Source organism: Schistocerca nitens, chromosome 8, assembly GCF_023898315.1.
Source record: "Schistocerca nitens isolate TAMUIC-IGC-003100 chromosome 8, iqSchNite1.1, whole genome shotgun sequence".
NCBI lineage: Eukaryota > Metazoa > Arthropoda > Insecta > Orthoptera > Acrididae > Schistocerca > Schistocerca nitens.
The window spans coordinates 318,235,223-318,257,166 of record NC_064621.1 but is presented as its reverse complement, the minus strand read 5'-3'; the positions used below and the strand labels follow the sequence as shown (position 1 = coordinate 318,257,166).

The 21,944-nt window shown below is 45.5% G+C and overlaps 1 protein-coding gene across 1 annotated transcript in view; it reads left to right on the top strand.

Moving 5' to 3' along the window:
• The window catches only part of LOC126199544 (protein O-mannosyl-transferase TMTC1-like), a 648,409-nt gene that overhangs the window by 504,295 nt on the left and 122,170 nt on the right, over nt 1-21,944 (top strand). The window contains exon 12 of the mRNA XM_049936465.1: nt 3,277-3,390. Within this exon, the coding sequence (XP_049792422.1) occupies nt 3,277-3,390 (114 nt within the window). The remainder of the gene's footprint in view (nt 1-3,276; nt 3,391-21,944) is intronic.

Sequence of the window (21,944 nt, the reverse complement as noted above, 5' to 3'; positions counted from 1 at the left end):
CAGATATATGTGAGCTACAGGAGCCCAGTGGATTGAGCAACACGATGTCATAAATACTTCAGGTACGAGTATAACGCCTTTAAAATTTACGTCAGCGATAATATAAAAGGTAGCACTATCACGGACAATGAAACAACTTTTACCTTGTATACGCAGGCAAACGTCGGAAGCCAATGAACATGTTTGCATGCTTAATTAAAACAGAAGTCAGTTGTCGACAGGTTGTAGTGAGCATATGTCAACGCCAGGTAAACCTGTAAATGAAGGTCTGCGGCACATGTTTACAGCGTGTGGTCAGAAATACATCGTCCGCCCAAAAAGTTCCCAAACTGGTCTCATTCTTGGGGCACAAGCGACGGCAGCACATTAACTACGTTGGCGACTTGAATTCACAAAGCCAAGCAACAGATGTGCATTCGAAAGTGTCAGTCAGTGATAAGTAGTGGATGAGTGGCGGGTACTGTGTCAGCGTCGTAGTGTCACAAATCTCAATGCAGTAACATCACTAAATCAAGTTTTACAAATTATAGAGTGCAGCAATCAGTCGCCCTTTTTTAGATTTTAAACACAAATCCAGATTTCGGCTAGTGGCTAGCCATTCTGAATGCACTATTTGCTATTCTAGATGCATGTAAGTCCCTGTTTTTCGGGTGTCAGTCACATTTCTTTGAATACTATTCAGTTGGATAACTTCAGTGGTGCGTAACTTGGAAACGGCGCAAGGTTTCGAATTTTTCTTAGACTAAGCAGATTCAGAAGGATGTAGGTTGCAGTAGGTACTGAGAGATGAAGAAGCTTGCACAGGATAGAGTAGCATGGAGAGCTACATCAAACCAGTCTCAGGACTGAAGACCACAACAACAACAACCAGTGAACTGAACAACATTACATCCGTGTTGACTTCATTTGCAGAGTAATAAGTGCAGGTATTACAAGTAGTATGGCTTTAAAAAATGGTTCAAATGGTTCTGAGCACTATGGGACTTAACATCTGTGGTCATCAGTCCCCTAGAACATAGAACTACTTAAACCTAACTAACCTAAGGACATCACACACATCCATGCCCGAGGCAGGATTCGAACCTGCGACCGTAGCAGTCGCGCGGTTCCGGACTGCGCGCCTATAACCGCTAGACCTCCGCTGCCGGCAGTATGGCTTTAAATTTGATAGTACCACCAAGTGTGAGGGGCACAAGCAAGCCATTAATGCTTCTTTCGACTGGCCAGTAGACCAGGTAGTGAAATGTGGATGTGCAGAAGCAACACTGTATAGTCTATACTGATAGGCATAGTCCACCTTACGGTGCAGTTACGACCGTTCAGAAAGAAACAGATAGTGCATTATGTGTTGGTGCGAAGACTGTCAGACGCGGAGAAAAAACATGTGACACACTAAAGTGGTACACATTAAGATACCAATGATGACAATACCTGTACCTGCCCATACAATACCTGTACCTGCCCATAATACCCTGTATATGTAGCAATATCAGGAGTTGCCGCCGGGGAATAAAGAGGAGCTGATTTCTGTACAGCTGCTGGAAAACTGAGCGTTATGTTGGTAAATATTTGGTAAATATTTATTTATTTATTGTTATTAACTTTGAGTTTAAGGCACTATAATACGTCATGTTAGATCTACGATTGTTACTTTTATTTTATTCTACGTTTATTTGGTCAATGGAATTATAACAAAATCCAGCTCTTACAATTATGAGTCAGTAAACTACAATTACGTCTCATAGTAGTATGTTTGTGTGTCACAACGTTACACCTAAGTTAGAATTAACTTATAATGTACTACAATTACAAGGGATATGCTCTGTGGTATACGTTTATGGCATTGTTATACTACTTACTATTATTATATGAAATTACTATACCTATTCGACCATGCCTCGTGACAGTAATGAGTCAGAAAACGAGAGAGCGTATGCAGGTGTTTCTACAACTACCATTCAGTTTCAGTCTCTAGCCAGGACAAACGGACACAGTTCCTGACCCTAACCAGCACTTGTTACTGTACTGTTACATGGCCTGTGAGATGATCACACGAGAAGACGTACATCTAGCACTGAGCCAGGAATCACCATACACTCTCTCTCCATTTCGCCCCAAGCTACCGTCCTGTACCGCCATACTCTCCATCTCCTTAGGTTTCTGGGGCACAATTTCCAAAATTGTCCTTCTACAGACCTCCACGACTAACAGTAGTCGTTGCTTGAATGGCGAGATACAGCATTTTTAGCTTCAGGTTATATGGCTTTACACTAACTAATCGGATGTATCCGGACACCTGTTAGTAGATATTAGTATGCGTTGTGTCAACCCTTCGCCTTAATGAATGCTGGAACTCTGATGGGGACACTTTCATTGATGTGTCTGAACGCCTGGGGAGGGTTGGCAACCAGAGACGCATGGCGCTAGGGTATGGAGCAAAGTCGACGTTCTGATTCTTTCCAAAGGGATTGCAAATGTGTCCGAAGGAACACTGCGTCGTTCTTTGTTAACAACACAGACACTACAATACCATATTTCTACGTTCTTCGTTAACAACACAGACACTACAATACCATATTTCCACACCTATACAAGGGAGCAACTTTTAATAAAATGTCCTCCCCTGTATGGGAATTATATAAAGTGTGTACGAGAACAGGTTGGGACGCAGGGACGACGACATATCGAAGTTTGGGTCTGGCCCTGAGTCTTTCACGGATAGCCAAATCGGTTTACGTGACTGCTCGTGTAAAGAGGGAAATCCAGGTTCGAGTCTAGATCCGAAACAAATTTTCACTTTCACCACTCCCTCGGACAGTTAGTTCTCGTTAACGCAAATATTATCTTGTTTCAATCATTCCCTTGGAAAACGTGATCAAAGGTTTTTGTATTACGGTAAATTAATTTTTTTCCCTGAGAACTTGTGCTAACATGGCATGTAGTTCTGTATGTATAAGATCTGTCATAAATTTTACCTAGGTTAAACAGTTCGCATTTATTATGGAAATAATACTTCTCACTTTAGTTTTACATCAAATGTTAATAATTGTCACGTTTTACAGACAGTTAAGAGATACTTTAGATGAACCATTTTGAAATCATTATGCGGAAACCCGCAACCGCACATGTTTACCTTTGTACCAAATGTTTGCAGTTGTGGGGTGGAATGGACTTCCCAGCAATTGTTAATATATCCACGTGTGAGACGGTAGGACGCAGCCGCTGCTGGAGTGTCTGGTGGCCAGGAGCTGAGCCGGTGTGTGCTATCGGTTGCAGGGCCGGCCTGAGAGCCCTGCCCCATAACGCCAAGATGCACTACAACCTGGCCAACGTGCTGCGGGACGCCGGCAACGCCGACCTGGCCGCCGAGCACTACCGCGAGGCTCTCAGGTGAGTGGCGCCGCATCTCCGCAATTAGTCTGAGCCACCGACGGGCACGGGCCGCAGCGGCCCCCTCACTGCGCCGTTAAGCTGTGTCCTACAAGACAGCCGCGTTAGGCAACGCTACTTGTGCTTCGTGAAATTGTTCATTTTTACCATGCAGCTGGCCGAGGGCAACCGTGAGCACATTACTTTTCACTATAAGGTTTATCCTAGTCAACTATTCTCACAAAACTTTATGGTGGCTATTTCGGTTTCGCATTAAGTGAAGCATTCGATGCCACTTCTGAGCTCACTACTAAATTGTCAGCTTTCTTACTAAACTAGACATCTGGAGACGCATAAGCTCATTCTGTCACCACAACCTTCCTTTTAAATCTAATGTAGTCGTCACATAAATCCTCAACGTCATGTTACGAGATAAAGACGATATCAGTAATCGATAGGTTCCTTTTACAATTGCTTTACATTGTGTAAAAATTACCAGTAACCCAACAAAAATAAGAAATATGACGTCACATAAATCGTCATCGTTGCGCTCCGAGATGCTGCCCACTTCTGGTATCAACAGATTCAGTTGATCCCTAGTTTCGACTGTCTAGACATTACTAACAGTTGTATAAAAGTAAGCAGTACTATGCAAGTACGTATATGGCGCTATTACGGCAACAAACAATATAATAACTTACTAAATTTAAAAGTAATACCATAAATATTTCATCAAAATATACTGGAAGTCAACATTTCATGGACGCTGCTACTTGAGGTCTGGCTGGGATTATCCGCCGTAAATCCTCGTATAGAGAGTCGTAGCTGGAGAACCTAAGTTTTGTTTACATCATGCCCACGCTTTGCAAATACACTCCTGGAAATTGAAATAAGAACACCGTGAATTCATTGTCCCAGGAAGGGGAAACTTTATTGACACATTCCTGGGGTCAGATACATCACATGATCACACTGACAGAACCACAGGCACATAGACACAGGCAACAGAGCATGCACAATGTCGGCACTAGTACAGTGTATATCCACCTTTCGCAGCAATGCAGGCTGCTATTCTCCCATGGAGACGATCGTAGAGATGCTGGATGTAGTCCTGTGGAACGGCTTGCCATGCCATTTCCACCTGGCGCCTCAGTTGGACCAGCGTTCGTGCTGGACGTGCAGACCGCGTGAGACGACGCTTCATCCAGTCCCAAACATGCTCAATGGGGGACAGATCCGGAGATCTTGCTGGCCAGGGTAGTTGACTTACACCTTCTAGAGCACGTTGGGTGGCACGGGATACATGCGGACGTGCATTGTCCTGTTGGAACAGCAAGTTCCCTTGCCGGTCTAGGAATGGTAGAACGATGGGTTCTATGACGGTTTGGATGTACCGTGCACTATTCAGTGTCCCCTCGACGATCACCAGTGGTGTACGGCCAGTGTAGGAGATCGCTCCCCACACCATGATGCCGGGTGTTGGCCCTGTGTGCCTCGGTCGTATGCAGTCCTGATTGTGGCGCTCACCCGCACGGCGCCAAACACGCATACGACCATCATTGGCACCAAGGCAGAAGCGACTCTCATCGCTGAAGACGACACGTCTCCATTCGTCCCTCCATTCACACCTGTCGCGACACCACTGGAGGCGGGCTGCACGATGTTGGGGCGTGAGCGGAAGACGGCCTAACGGTGTGCGGGACCGTAGCCCAGCTTCATGGAGACGGTTGCGAATGGTCCTCGCCGATACCCCAGGAGCAACAGTGTCCCTAATTTGTTGGGAAGTGGCGGTGCGGTCCCCTACGGCACTGCGTAGGATCCTACGGTCTTGGCGTGCATCCGTGCGTCGCTGCGGTCCGGTCCCAGGTCGACGGGCACGTGCGCCTTCCGCCGACCACTGGCGACAACATCGATGTACTGTGGAGACCTCACGCCCCACGTGTGGAGCAATTCGGCGGTACGTCCACCCGGCCTCCCGCATGCCCACTATACGCCCTCGCTCAAAGTCCGTCAACTGCACATACGGTTCACGTCCACGCTGTCGCGGCATGCTACCAGTGTTAAAGACTGCGATGGAGCTCCGTATGCCACGGCAAACTGGCTGACACTGACGGCGGCGGTGCACAAATGCTGCGCAGCTAGTGCCATTCGACGGCCAACACCGCGGTTCCTGGTGTGTCCGCTGTGCCGTGCGTGTGATCATTGCTTGTACAGTCCTCTCGCAGTGTCCGGAGCAAGTATGGTGGGTCTGACACACCGGTGTCAATGTGTTCTTTTTTCCATTTCCAGGAGTGTATTATGATCTAGTCATGTAGGTTATTGAAATCTTAGAATTTTGAAAAAAGAAAATTGTTTTTAATGATTGCTTCTGCCTGATTCCTTAACTGTTTTAAAATTTTCAGTAAAACTTTAAACATAAACTTAAGTGTTAGTAGTGAGTCGACTTCTCACAATACATGTCATATTCATATTTTCAGTTTCACGACCCTCATTACATATCAGTATATATATTTAACAGCTACGTTGTGAACAAAGCTCGACGATAATGAACGGAGTTTCTGTTTTTTAATATTTTTTGTGGTAGTCGTAAAACAATCCCTCTCCTCCCGCAGTTACAAGTTATGGATAATTCGTTGGTATTTCTACGGTTTTATGAAACAAATTTTCAGGATCTGGACCATACTTAAGGATTCACTTATAAAGTAAGTTGTTAATAAAACGTAACAGTGCAATGACACATTTTTTTTTGGTGGGCATAAAGTTCACCTCACAACTTAACTAGAAGAAAGGATCGGTTGGTTGGGCAGGTTTTGAAGCGTCAAGGGATTACGAGTTTAGTTTTGGAGGGAAGCGTGGAGGGTAAATATCATAGAGGGAGACAAAGAGATGAATACACTAAGGAGAATCAAAAGGATGTGGATTGCAGTAGGTACTCGGAAACGAAGAGGCTTGCAAAGGATAGAGTAGCATGGAGACCTGCACCGAACCAGTCTTTGGTCTGTAGACCAGAACAATAACACAAAGTCCAGCTCTCTCCCCCCAACCCAACTGGTAGTACATGTTACAGAAAATGCGCTGGCGTTGCTAGGGTTAACTCTAACGTAAAACAATAACCCTAACGTAAAACAACACATGAATTATTTACCATAATGTAGAGGTGTCACGATTAAGCAGTGTATTTTAACAGCTATATAGCGTCGGCACATGTGTAGAGGTCGTAGCCACTGGCGAGTAATGAGGTGACGTGTTGATAGGCAAAACAGGTGTCATAAGGTCAGGTCTATATGAAAGAGCCAGCAATGTGTTCAGTGAACGTGGTCAGCATCAGTTGGTTAAAACGCACGAAAAATCAATGCTGGCTGGGCCGCATATTGTTCCTGAAACTAAGTTTACCCGGGCTATAAAACTTGCTCATTCCCTACAACATGACGCGCTATTTTTGCCACACCCATTTTAGTCAAATGCTCGGCAAAACTGCCAGCCACTGATGACCGACAAAGCTTGCGGCAGTAATTTCCGAGTCAGAAGTTTTTACGCGGACTTCACTATGGCAATGAAAACTGCGACAGCAAAAAAGTGGAAGGGAGTGCGGCTCTTCTGGATTTCCATTCCACAAGGAAAAAAGGCAACAAGGAAAACTTAATCGATGTTTGTAAATGCGTTCTTTTTAAGTAGGAAACTGCCTGGGAAACTAACACATGTGCTGGTACTGAATACATACTTTTTACAAAATGCAGAAACCTTGTCCGAGTATTGATAATACCAATCAAAGTTTGGAATCTCCTTATAGTAGTTGGCCAAAACGCTTTAGTTTCTGCCTACTGGTGATTCACATAGAGGTTTTATGTAGCACTGTGAAGTGCACTTCTCTTCGACGTACCTCTTAGTAACAGGACGTTTGTAACGCTTTAGTGGAAAGAACCTAGAAATTCATTAGACTACTATGAAATAACAATGAGATTTTAATGTTTACATGTTATTGTGTTTCACCAGTATAGTGGTAAAGCTATGACTATCACAAATACAAGACATCTACGACTGCCGTTATGGGACGTGAAAGTATTGTACACAATTACCGTAACTAAAAAGAGAGAACTGGCAAATTGCTGTCTTTGGACACGAAGACAATAATAAAATTATATAAATATTTTGAAATCCTAGGAACCTGTGTAGAAGAAAATTTGGGCTCACTTTAGCAGATCTTTGTACATATTACTATCGGTGTTCCAGAGTTCTGGTAGTGATGAGATAACACATAATTATATGGAATCCATGGTTGTGTCGTTTACACACCTCTACATTCCAGCAGACAACAAAAGTCGAGTGCCTCCACGTATGCACGCTTACTTTCGAACGAAAGAGAAATAATACCACACTCCTGGAAAATGAAATAAGAACACCGTGAATTCATTGTCCCAGGAAGGGGAAACTTTATTGACACATTCCTGGGGTCAGATACATCACATGATCACACTGACAGAACCACAGGCACATAGACACAGGCAACAGAGCATGCACAATGTCGGCACTAGTACAGTGTATATCCACCTTTCGCAGCAATGCAGGCTGCTATTCTCCCATGGAGACGATCGTAGAGATGCTGGATGTAGTCCTGTGGAACGGCTTGCCATGCCATTTCCACCTGGCGCCTCAGTTGGACCAGCGTTCGTGCTGGACGTGCAGACCGCGTGAGACGACGCTTCATCCAGTCCCAAACATGCTCAATGGGGGACAGATCCGGAGATCTTGCTGGCCAGGGTAGTTGACTTACACCTTCTAGAGCACGTTGGGTGGCACGGGATACATGCGGACGTGCATTGTCCTGTTGGAACAGCAAGTTCCCTTGCCGGTCTAGGAATGGTAGAACGATGGGTTCTATGACGGTTTGGATGTACCGTGCACTATTCAGTGTCCCCTCGACGATCACCAGTGGTGTACGGCCAGTGTAGGAGATCGCTCCCCACACCATGATGCCGGGTGTTGGCCCTGTGTGCCTCGGTCGTATGCAGTCCTGATTGTGGCGCTCACCCGCACGGCGCCAAACACGCATACGACCATCATTGGCACCAAGGCAGAAGCGACTCTCATCGCTGAAGACGACACGTCTCCATTCGTCCCTCCATTCACGCCTGTCGCGACACCACTGGAGGCGGGCTGCACGATGTTGGGGCGTGAGCGGAAGACGGCCTAACGGTGTGCGGGACCGTAGCCCAGCTTCATGGAGACGGTTGCGAATGGTCCTCGCCGATACCCCAGGAGCAACAGTGTCCCTAATTTGTTGGGAAGTGGCGGTGCGGTCCCCTACGGCACTGCGTAGGATCCTACGGTCTTGGCGTGCATCCGTGCGTCGCTGCGGTCCGGTCCCAGGTCGACGGGCACGTGCACCTTCCGCCGACCACTGGCGACAACATCGATGTACTGTGGAGACCTCACGCCCCACGTGTGGAGCAATTCGGCGGTACGTCCACCCGGCCTCCCGCATGCCCACTATAAGCCCTCGCTCAAAGTCCGTCAACTGCACATACGGTTCACGTCCACGCTGTCGCGGCATGCTACCAGTGTTAAAGACTGCGATGGAGCTCCGTATGCCACGGCAAACTGGCTGACACTGACGGCGGCGGTGCACAAATGCTGCGCAGCTAGTGCCATTCGACGGCCAACACCGCGGTTCCTGGTGTGTCCGCTGTGCCGTGCGTGTGATCATTGCTTGTACAGTCCTCTCGCAGTGTCCGGAGCAAGTATGGTGGGTCTGACACACCGGTGTCAATGTGTTCTTTTTTCCATTTCCAGGAGTGTATTACACCGATCGGATAACGTGACTTCTCATTGCGGCATTGCAGGCTCAGACAGAGAAAGAAGCATTTACACCCAAGGCCATATGGTCAGACAGTATGAAATATTCTTCAATCTCGGTCGACAGCAGCAAGACATCGGCAGTATGCTTGCAGCTGAACGCAGAAGCCTCCTCCACTACCTATATAGGCCGCCTGTACCACAAACTTCCGCGTATCGCAGCAACATTACTTCAATTTTTATGGAAACATTATTGCAGCCACACAGTGCCGTCACTTACGGCCCCTGTGAACGTACCTGAAGTGCCGGTTGTGAGGTAACGGGCAAGTTGTGGCGCCCTGAAAATATTCTAAGTTCGGAACTGGCGAAGCCACACGGGCCACTCGACAAGCCGGTGTTCGTCAGCAACTGCGTGGTGCCGAACATCAGCTGGAGCAAGAGGGGTAGCCCCAGCGCGTGGTCCAGACCGACCACGTGGCTGGGAATTCCATGTTGACGCTGTGCCGAGGACTGTGTTTTGTGTCAATGAAGGAGATTTGCATGCCGGGAGTGCCAAAGATGGTGGACTTCGTCAAACCATAATGGTAGACATTTCACAGTTCATGTAGAAATTAGTAATAGCAAGAGAAATCCTACTACCTTAAATAGAAACAAGTAAATTACCATTATTTGCACAACGATTCTGTTGGTGTTATCAGATTTTCAATATCTTTATTAGTTTAAAGTTTAGTATCTGAGTGCAAACCTAAATTGATACGAAGTACAGGCATGTCACTTGAATAGCACAGGAGTTATTGGAGGTCAAAGGGGCTGATTACTATTGATCGAGTCAGGCCATAAGTACTCCACAGTTACACGAGGAAACAGTAGCAGCATGCTTATAAATACATTTATTTGCCTATGTCCTTATTTATATCCGATATATACTATTAATGAAGAAATTGGTCAAATATTTACTGTGTTTTAGAAGGCACAGAGACATTAGGGTACTGGCCTACTTTTGTTTCTGTTCCTTTGATATATGTTTATGTGACTTGTTTATGTATCTAATGATGTGTGTTAGAGAATGTTTATGGTCCAGCCGAAGGAATATTTATTTAATTTCAAGTTATTTAAATGTAAATTCAGTATTTCGTATGTGTTTCAGTATGTTTGTGAGTGTGCGTTAGCTTGGAGACATGGTGGGAGCGCTCTAGCCAATCACAGCGCTCGTTACTATGGCAGGCGACTAACGAAGTCAATGGAAAGAATCGATGGAAGTGGGGTAGGAGGATCGGGTGGCACAGGAGGGAGCGAGTGCTGGACAGGAAGGCTCAACGGACGGTTACAGGAAATACTGGGAGAGTGTTGAGCGGTTTGTGTTTGGTCGCGGCAGATAGAAATGTTTCATGGTGCCAACTTGTGCTCTTCTGAGATTTCCGTGGCTTCTACAGTGAAGACATAGTATGCATTTAGAATTGAATATCTCGCGAGCTGTGTTGTTGTTTATAACTAATTACCTGAAGTAGGAATCTATTGTTTCACTGTTATTCAACTTATATTTTATTTAATCGCTGGACCATCGACACCAGTAAGGGTTTTGCAGTAATAAACGGCATTCTTAAAGGTACTTCTACTATGGTACTCATCATTTAAACTCGTTAAAAACAGCACCTGCAGATTTTACTTAATTGCAATCTTTCATTTACAAATTTCTATGTTACATTCAAAATTCGCAATTGCCGAGTGGTAGGAACCTTCGACCATTCGATTCATGTGTATATTCTTATTGTATACTGTTTACTCATGAGTATTTGGCTTGTTTTGCGGAAACTACGTGTCCCAGCCCCTAGACAACGAAACCAGCCAAAACTCCGAGTCCGAGTGTACGTAGTTGAGGGTCACATTTTATTCGAAAGCTCGCACGGTGCTGCCACCGATGCTTTTTGCTTTGGTGACGTTGCCAAGATTCAGAAGTAATTTGTTTTGTACTTTCTTTTAACATGCCAGATGGCAGTCACTGGTTTGTTACATTCACTGTTACCTGTTTCAGCAGTGATTTACTGACCTCTTTATATTAAATTTTGCTGCGAACAGAAATTGACTTCCTTTACACAAATATACAACGACAAATACATACTGACATTCTTAACTCAAATGCACTTGCACAGGCAATGTTGCGATCATCGCTCAGTATAATAAGAGGGAAAAAGCACTAATACTGGCTTCAACATCAGACATATTTCGTAAAACTTTTCGAGTTCTACATCTGCTTAGGCCTCAGGAAGCAGTAAAAATGACAGTTGTTCAATGAATATTAATATACTTCATGTGGCGTGCCACAAATTAAAAGAACAAAACTCGGTACGGTCAAAGCACTGGAGGTTTCACTCTGTAGAGGTGCATAAGTGATGTAGCGACTTTCACAGGGGCAGTGGTAGCCGTTGTCCGAGGACGTATGGCGATGCCAGAGCTCGCTTGCACTCTTTTGCGTCAGTACAGTAGCGAGTGTTTGTCTCCGTACACAAAGAGACGTCATTTAGGTGTCCAAAACGGAAGACTCGAATCACGTCTGCTGTCTGTCATGAGGCGAAACCATGACAAAAGGGAATGTGATGAATCCATAGGAGCTATAATGTTCACCAATCCTACTTGGTGGTTACATAGGTAACAGCTTCCAGAGACAATAAAAATTTGATTTTTTCAGTACTTCTTATAATTATTGAACAAAGTTAAGAAGTTAAAATGTTTCACTGAGAGGTATAACCTGTTCACTTTACCATCGCTGTTTCAGATGAGACTGCTGTCCAACTGTTTATATGTTCTGCTAATGTTTATTTCGAACGACGCAGGAGCGGTATAACTGTGTTGAATCAAAATGTATCGTATTTTCTGAAGTGACTTGGTATAGTTGCAGCAGACAAAACACATTCCATAAACACATTCTTTTATAGAGAAACAATCGAAAAGAACAACTAGAAAATAAAAATGTTTGTGCACGGTCGTACAATGCAGCTGTGTCTGTGTGTGTGTGTGTGTGTGTGTGTGTGTGTGTGTGTGTGTGTGTGTGTGCGTGTGTGTGTGTGTGGCGTCCTGCCCACTCGTCGCGTATAGGGTGCCTAAGGGATGCTGCGTTCTCGGAATCGTCGTCGTCGTCGGGTGATACTCGCATCCGAGTTTTCATTTCTCTCCTGAGATTTCCTTTGTCACGGTTCAGGCGTGGAAGTGCAATCCAATCATAGCGTGGAACAGGTGGCCACGGACATTACAGCTGATGGAAGGTGGAGGACGTGGCTGAGCCTGGAGGAGTTCATGTCCCCGGCGTTTGCCATTCTCCATTCGTCGACGTTCCATCTCAAAGTTTTGAAGAGCATTTGAGGTAACTGGGCGCCAGCGACATCGACCTTCTGCTATTGTGGACCAGTTACTCGGATCGATGTTCAAGTTTTTCAGATTTTTCTTGTACTGGTCCTTATGACGTTTGAGAGGGGCACCTCGTGGCCTTTTACCTGTGCTCACTTCGCTGTACAGCGTTTGGCGTGGAAGTCTGTCATTTTTCATCCTCTGGACATATCCGACCCATCTGAGTTGATGCCCAATGGTAAGAGCTTCCATGCTATACACTTCTGCTTTCTCAAGAACAGCCGTGTTGGATATAAACTCATCCCATTTCAGGTTCATGATAAATCTTAGCTTCTGTTGGTTGAAGCGTTCTAGTTTCTTCAGATCACAGCAATATAACGTTCAGGTTTCGCAACCATATAGCAGGGTGGAAATGACTACAGATTTGTACACCATCAGTTTGGTGTACAATGTTGGGTCTTTATTCAGGAAGACACGCTTTATAAGACACCCAAATGCTACATGGGCAGCACGTAATCTATTCTCCACATCTTTTCCAGATGAGCAGTTAGATGACAGTATGCTTCCTAGGAAGAGGAAGTGGTCCACTTAGTTCCAAGGGTGTATCATAAATGGATATGCTGAAATCAGGAACGGAGGAGCCAGGAGTTGGCAGCACCATCACCTTTGTCTTTGGGATATTGAAGGAGAGACCATATCGTTCGTACGCCCTGCTGAAGGAATCAACTGATAGCTGCAACTCTGCAGGTGAATGAGCTGGAGAAGCTTTGTCATCAGCATACTGCAGCTCTGTCACACGAGTGGTACTGGTGAACCTTTTTGAATGGAGTCTGGACTGGTTGAATAATCCTCCATCGAACCTGTACTTTAGTTCTATTCCTGCATTGTTTACGGATGTCTCGTAAAGCATGCATTCTCGGAATGTCATACAACAATTCAAGCTAATAACATTACTAGTTTTATTTCAGTTAAGAAGATTGTCAATACTTAAAATGGAATTGACATTGGTGTCGCAAGAGATGGGTGGCATGCAACATAAATCCGAGTCCTTTGCTATATACAATGTGCATGCAAGATTACACACAGTTTGTCGATCACTAATACCTGCTATTGTAGCATTCTCTGCTAGGCCTGTCCTTATGATGTCCGAATGCTGAGCAAATACTGAGCGCCCGCGGCTGGCAGGCGCGGAGATTATATTCTCCTCTTGTTGAGGCCGTTGCTGCACCATTCGCCTACGTGGTTTCACCGCCTTCTCTTCTCTTGCGTTCTTCATCTTCGTTCCGGCGCTTATGGGTACGCCAGATCATTCCTCCCCCCCTCACCACTCCTCACAAAAGCGACGGTCCGTCGGCGTGTAGGGAGTACGACCACTTCGGGGGAGGCAGGAGTTTGGGTGCATCGCCGGGCCGGAAGCTGTGGCTGCAGGGGACGTCAAGCTTCCGGCCGTACCCCGCCATCCGGCCTGCGCTCTGGCGGGAACGTCCCCCGGAAAACGACCAGAAGGGTACGCGTCCATCTGCGGCTGTCATGAACCAGATGAAGAAGCGTGGCTGCTGCGGTGTGGGCGGGCCCAGCTCCATCGGTTGGACGAGAGGAGGCGGAGGAGGCGAAGGCTCCATGGGGTCGTCCCGTGGTGTCGTGATGACACCCTCTGGTGGCTGCTGTGGCCGCGCTGTCCTCTGGATCCGTGAATCTGGGGGAAGAGAGACTGAAAGATCATCGTGTACACGACAGAGGCGGACTTAATTTTGATGGCGGCGCTGCAAGCCATGGGGACCTGAAAGACGATATATGCAAGCGCCAAGTCGACGGACGATCTCGCCTCGCGCCGACCGTCTGCTGCCGCTAAAAACCCTGTAAAAAACAATATCATACGGCGCGGCCTTCCTTCGGTGCCTGATACTGAGGATGGTAGAGCAGTGTCCGATGGGGGCGACCGTGAAGCAATTCCGCCGGTCCATCTCTTGGGAGCCAACGATATGAAGCTAGAAACAGCTGCAGAGCTAGATCCCTGGTGTGTGCAGAGTTTGGTCATCTGCTGCTTGAAGGTTCAGACAAAACGTTGCGCTTCGCCGTTTGACTGTGGATGGAACATCGCAATAGTTAGACGCTGTATGTCATTGCGTTCACAGAATATTCAAAATTCGTTTGACGTGAGCTGAGGTCCATTGTCTGACACTATTACTTCAGGTAAACCCTGGTGGCAAAAAATCGATGACAAGACCTGAATTGTGCTACGTGACGTTGTCGAGTTCATTGTCACAGCAAAAGGAAACTTGCTGTACGAGTCAACCACAGTCCACCAGCGAGTGTTCCAAAAAGGTCCCCCAAAGTCTATGTGCACACGTTGACATGGCGACTGCGACGTATACCAAGCAGAGTATTTTTGTGGCCGAGCAGACTGATTTTCCGCACATGTGTGACACTGTGACGTCATCTGTGCTATTTGGGCGTCCATACCCTTGCAAGTACAGTGTCGACGTGCTAACTGTTTCGTACGAACAATCCCCTAGCGCCTTGTTCTAGTAACTGCCACAATTCCTTTTGCAAAGATTTAGGGATCGACACACATGATTGTCCACTATCATTCTGAACAATAATCACACTTTTCTGTACAGCGAGGTTATACCGACGGGCAGACCAAGATGTGCGAATGTACGTTAGCAAAATGTTCAAACCGGAATCAGCTTCCATGGCCTATGCAATTTTCTTGTAGTTCAGCTCAAAATTCTGAAGCAGTTCAGAATTCTGAGCATCCATGTGACAAGATGATGCAGCAGAAGCGTCAAAGTCTGTATCAGGGCCAATGGCAAGACGTGAATGCGCGTCCGAATTACTATGTTGAGCTGTCGTAAGATACACAATGTCGTACTGGTACTGAGATAACAACAAAGTCCATCTTCGCAATTTTTGGGTAGTTCGTACAGGAACCGGTTTCGTCGCATGAAACAAGGACTGAAAAGCTTTTTGATCCGATACTAAGTAGAATTTTCTGCCATACAAATAGTGGTAAAATTTGGTGACACCAAACACAACAGCCAAAGCCTCTTTCTCAATTTGTGAATAGTTACATTCAGCGTTGGGCAACACTTTTTATGCAAGGGCATAGGCCTGTCTTTATCACCAATACTGTGCGAAATCACTGCACCGATTCCGTGAGAGGAAGCGTGAACTTGCAATACAAATGGCCTGTCCGGATCAAAGTAAACTAAGTATCGAACACTGAGCAATGTATCTTTAAGTTTTTTAAAAGCTACTTGGCACTCATCTGTACAAACAAAGGGGACATTATTGCGACGCAAGCGATGCAGTGGAGCTGAGATTTGTGCAGCATTCGGTATGAACCGACTATAATAGTTCACACCGGCCTGTGTGGCCGAGCGGTTCTAGGCGCTACAGTCTGGAACCGCGCGACCGCTACGGTCACAGGTTCGAATCCTGCCTCGGGCATGGATGTGAGTGATGTCCTTATGTTAGTTAGGTTTACGTAGTTATAAGTTCTAGGGGAGTGATGACCTCAGAAGTTAAGTCTCATAGTGCTCAGAGCCATTTGACCCATTTTTTAATAGTTCATTTTCACTAAGACTGACTGCAATCCTGTGCCGTTGCGAGGAACTGGAAAATTTCGTATGGCTAATAAATACGACTGAAGAGGATGTACACATCGACTGTTTATGAGGTGACCAAGATACTACATCCCAGATTTAAAAATAATCACACTTGTCCCGTCTAACTGTAGTCCTGCATCAGAGAACAAACGAAACAAAGCACGTAAATTTGCAATATGTTCTTCAGGTGTACGACCTGCTACTACAATATCGTCCAAGTAGTTTGGACAGGTTGTCACTTGTGCAGTCAGCTGTTCCAAATTCCGTTGGAAAATGGTTGGTGTGGAAGCACTGCCAAAAGGCCAACGCAAATATTGAAACAAGCCCAAATGAGTATTTGTAACACGCACTTTTGAGAATCTTCATTGAGCGGTATTTGAAGACACGCGTCGTGCAAATTAGTATTTTAAAAATAGCTTCCAGCGCCTAATTGCTCCATTAAATCCTCTTGACGTGCCAAAGGATAATAATCAATAACGGTTTGCGGGTTGACTGTAGACTTATAGGCAAGAAAAAGACGAATGCCACCTGAAGGTTTGGGGAGCAAAACCTATGGACTTGCCCAATGACCAGCTGATATGGGTGCAATAATTCCACTGTCTTGCAATTCTTTAAGTTCAACAGCGACTTTGCCCCGTAATGCAATGGGAACAGTTCTGGCCGCACAAAATTTCGGCTGAGCGTAGTCTTTCAGCGTAATACGTGCAACAAATTTGTTAGCTTTACCTAAAGCTACACGAAAGAGCTCTGGGAATTCTTTTAGCTAGCTAGCTAGACTAACTTTTGCATTGAATGCAGACACTGAAAAGACATTGTCCTGAATATTAAAGCCAAATAAATCAAAAGAATCAAGACCAAATATGTTCTGACACTCGCGTGATTGTAGCACTGTGGAAGTCACTGTTCGCGTATGTGAGCGATACAAGGCAGGCAAAGCACATGTGCCGATAACGGGAATGTCTTGTCCATTATAAGCCGTCAGTTGCGTGCTAGTTTTAGACAGGCGTGGGGAACCTAATAGTTCATGTGTGTGACGATTTAGCAATGTGACAGACGCACGCGTGTCCAATTAAAATTTCACACGTTCCCCACAAATAAGTAAATGAATAAAAAGGTAGTTTGACTGGTGTATCACTGTAGAAACTGCACGCTTGCCTCTTGCTGACTTGGAATATACTGCATTGATGAATGGGCCTTGTCACTAGATTTTAATGAGTGGGCCGAATTATTATGTGTATTCCGTTGCAAACATACGGATTCTACACGTCCTTTCTTGCCACAAGCGTAGCACCGAACTTGTCTAGAGGGGCAGTCGTGGCGACTGTACCGTGAATAACACCTAGGGCAAGTCAAGCTTGTGTAGCCGCCTGTTTAGCGAACTGTGTACGTGGCGTGGAAAGATGGTTACTCGGTGTGGCTAGCGCGAGCCGCTGGTGCGGAATGGGGTGACAGGAAGCAACACGACAAATAACTGGCTGCTCAAATGTATGAGCCGACAAGGCACCGGAATCGTACTGCTCTAGTATGTGCAATACCTGCTGAAATGATGGACTGGACTGTTTCGAAAGCTGTTCTCTGAGTTTGACATTAGGCACATTGAATTTGCTTTTTGGAAGTCGTATAGTAATTAAATACGTCGAACATTTACCTTAGGAGTGTGTACTTCTACAAATATGGAGGTTCTTACATTGTATCCTGTTGTATTTGCTTTAGGTTTCCGTACCTCAATCGGCAAAAACGGAACGGTTATGGCATCATTTTATCGTCCAGCTCCTTGCCCACCTGCTAAGGTCCGCTTTTTTAAGGAATGGGTAGAAGTACCAAGTTGAAATTTATGTCAAATACTAACGTGTACAGTTTTTTGACGATGTAAAAAATTTAAGCTTCAAAATCAAGGCAGTCACACATATTCTGATCCTCTCCAATTCACCCTTTAAAACTTATCGTTCACCTATCTATGTACATAGATAACGGCCTTACCACAGTGCTAATATCGGTTCGCATCACATCACCGAAGTTAACGCTGCCGGGCTTTTCTAGGAGTCTGCCAGGTGCTGTAGCCATGTGGAGTGCACTCAGCTCTTTCGACGTCAATTGAGGAGCTACTTGATTGAGAAGTAGTGGCACTGGTCACTAAAACTGAGGCCGACTGGCAGAGCGGTGTGCTGACCGTATGCTCCTCCGTACCTGCCTAACGCCTGAGGATGACACGGCGGCCGGTCGATAACGTTGGGTCTTCAAGTCCTGTTCGGACCGTGTTTGCTTCTCATTTTATCTACAAAACTCAATTATATGTACTCGTATATACGGACCCCTCAGGGCGAGTGTCCTGCTCGATGTTTGCGTTCTAGGATGTACCTCAGAGGCGACTTTGCTAAGGGCATGATATGAATATTTGTTGTTTCAACACAGTTTTCCATACTACATTTTCACCTCGCATCTACGTTACGCCAATGAGTGTGCTGTGTTTATACATACATCGACTTGTCATGGTCCGGGACTAGCGACGAAATCGGAACTCCGCACAAACTTACTGAGTTTACTTACGGTAAGACGTTATCGCCAAACTGCTATATCTGCAGTGCTATAGCACGCGAAATGGAAGACTAGCATACTGGTATGTAGGACAGTCGTCACTGGAAGAATTAAAAGGAAATATAACTTACGCTCGAGTGGAGCAGTTTACACTTATCTCATTGAGACGCAGATCAACCACCACTCCCACCCCACAACCCACGTCAGTCATAGTTTTGGCGGACCATATTTGCCTACGATTTTAATGTTACAAATAAAAGATGTAATCTTTTTAATATACATATTTTACGTGTATCCACAGGACATGTGGCCTGTAATTAAAAAAGTGTCATGATGATCTCTCCATTGGCTAAAGATTCTGGAATAGTCCCCCATTCGGATCTCTGGACATGGATTAACCAGAGTACAGATCTGCTTAATATTGAATAAAGGGGTAGCATTATGAGCATCTATCATTGGTATGAAAATGTACTGGTGTGCTGCGGACTTACATTGCAGTTACATACAATCATTGCAGTTTACGATTGGCAGTGTGTAATGGTCGACGCCGACCCGCTATATCCTCAGCACTTACGAATATTAAAACACGGTGGACCACCTTTGTCGTATGTGTCGTACCGACAGGAGATCCTACAAAGTGATATCAGTAGCATGCTTTGAGGTAAGTACCTACCGCCTATTCACCCGAAAATTAGTTAAACTTACCTTAAAACCAGTCGTTGAATATCAACCGTGCCGATGACGTGTACAATTAGGACATAATTGCTGCAGATAGCAAATGTTTCGTCCTGTTCAAGTGAATGACCCTGTAACAAAACTTTTATTGTAAGATGAAAACTATAACGAATAATGTTCTATTCGACACGTGGAACAGGATTAATCTCTGAACTGGCGTATACGTGCAGAAATGAATTTCAGAATGAGATTTTCACTCTGCAGCGGAGTGTAAGCTGATATTAAACTTCCTGGCAGATTAAAACTGTGTGCCCGACCGAGACTCGAACTCGGGACCTTTGCCTTCCGCGGGCAAGTGCTCTACCAACTTTTTTTTTTTTTTTTTTTTTTTAAGTAGTGGACCGGTGGGGGCTCGGGGGGCAAAGTGGGCAGGGGTCGAAAACGTGAGGCCTGGCCACAGTGTCCCCCTCACCACCACGGAGCCTGTGGTGCTTAGGGAAGTGGGAGAAACAGGAAATAACAGTAGTGGAAGGCGTTGCTATTTATTTATTTATTTGCATGTGTTTTTGTAATATTCACTAATAGCATGAAATTATGGGAACACATATGCGAAAGAGAAAAGAAATATAAATTCTGGGTAAAGAAAAAGAAAGGAAAAAGGAAAAGCAAAAACAAATAAAATCCGCGCAATCTGCGACGCGCTCTCCCATCCGCGGAGGTCAGAAGTACAATAGATCGTAGGCGGTTGAAACTCAGACACCGCCGGGGGAGGAGGGGTGGGTGCCCTCTGTGCCAGGCACCCCCCAACTCAGTGGAGGTCTAACAAAGACCGCTCGAAGATAGCAAATAATGTTCACCAACTGAGCTACCGAAGCACGACTCACGCCCGCTCCTCACAGCTTTACTTCTGCCAGTATCTCGTCTCCTACCTTCCAAACTCTACAGAAGCTCTCCTGCGAACCATGCAGAACTAGCACTCCTGAAAGAAAGGATATTGCGGAGACATGGCTTAGCCACAGCCTGGGGGATGTTTCCAGAATGAGATTTTCAGTCTGCAGCGCACACTTCGCTGCAGAGTGAAAATCTCAGCCGGCCGAAGTGGCCGTGCGGTTAAAGGCGCTGCAGTCTGGAACCGCAAGACCGCTACGGTCGCAGGTTCGAATCCTGCCTCGGGCTTGGATGTTTGTGATGTCCTTAGGTTAGTTAGGTTTAACTAGTTCTAAGTTCTAGGGGACTAATGACCTCAGCAGTTGAGTCCCATAGTGCTCAGAGCCATTTGAACAATTTTTTTGAAAATCTCATTCTGGAAACATCCCCCAAGCTGTGGCTAAGCCATGTCTCCACAATATCCTTTCTTTCAGGAGTGCTAGTTCTGCATGGTTCGCAGGAGAGCTTCTGTAAAGTTTGGAAGGTAGGAGACGAGATACTGGCAGAAGTAAAGCTGTGAGGACCGGGCGTGAGTCGTGTTTCGGTAGCTCAGATGGTAGAGCACTTGCCCGCCTTGCCCGCGAAAGGCAAAGGTCCCGAGTTCGAGTCTCGGTCGGGCACACAGTTTTAATCTGCCAGGAAGTTTCAGAAATGAATTTACTCATTGACGGTATTGTGGTGAGAGCCTATTACATCAGCTTAACCGATGAAAATGATTGCGACCGCTGTCCCAAAATATTAATAAGCAGACCATGTCAAACTGGCGATCTGTCATGAGGGAGCAGAGTCGTGTACCTCCCGCAGTAGTTGAGCAGACTGACCAGCGGTTTGGGAGAGCGCTTTGCGCGACGTGTTGCACGGTTGCGGCAATAACACAAAGCATTAAACCTAGTATCCAGTACCACGCAATCGATTAAATTAACTAAGTAAACTAAATGCTGTGTATTTAGAGTCACTATACCTGCGCTGTAGCTGATGACCAAACTGACTGAAGGTAACTTGCTGTGAACTATTAATATGCTTTTTATATTGAAATTACAATTGCCATTTTTTTCGTAATGAACATGAATGTTATTGTAAAAGCCGTCCAATGGAACTTATAATACTGCTTGAAAGTTCTGTAAACCACGTGTGAGAATTTTAGCTTTAGTTGCCTTGGTTTGAAATTTTGTTTTAATACAATGATAATAACAATTAGTCTACATAATTACTTCATACAGCGCTTTATCATATCAGCCAAGGGAATAACATGTGCCATTGGATTAATAGAGAGTCTAGCAACTTTTGAGATCGTTGTTCAAATGGCTCTGAGCACTATGGCACTAAACATCTATGGTCATCAGTCCCCTAGAACTTAGAACTACTTAAACCTATCTAACCTAAGGACATCACACAACACCCAGCCATCACGAGGCAGAGAAAATCCCTGACCCCGCCGGGAATCGAACCCGGGAACCCGAGCGTGGGAAGCGAGAGCGCTACCGCACGTGAGATCGTTGTAACTGAGACAATACGAAACCGAAGTGTCCACTCAACGTATCAGCATTTCATTTAGCACTACAAATCGAAAGTTATGGATATGAAAGTGTGCAAAATAGTGAAATGCGAGTGTTTCCAGTTTCATGCCCCTACGTACGGGAAGTCAGTCATTCCGTTTAGTTTTTGTAATTGAGACTTCGTTCCTTTTCTGTC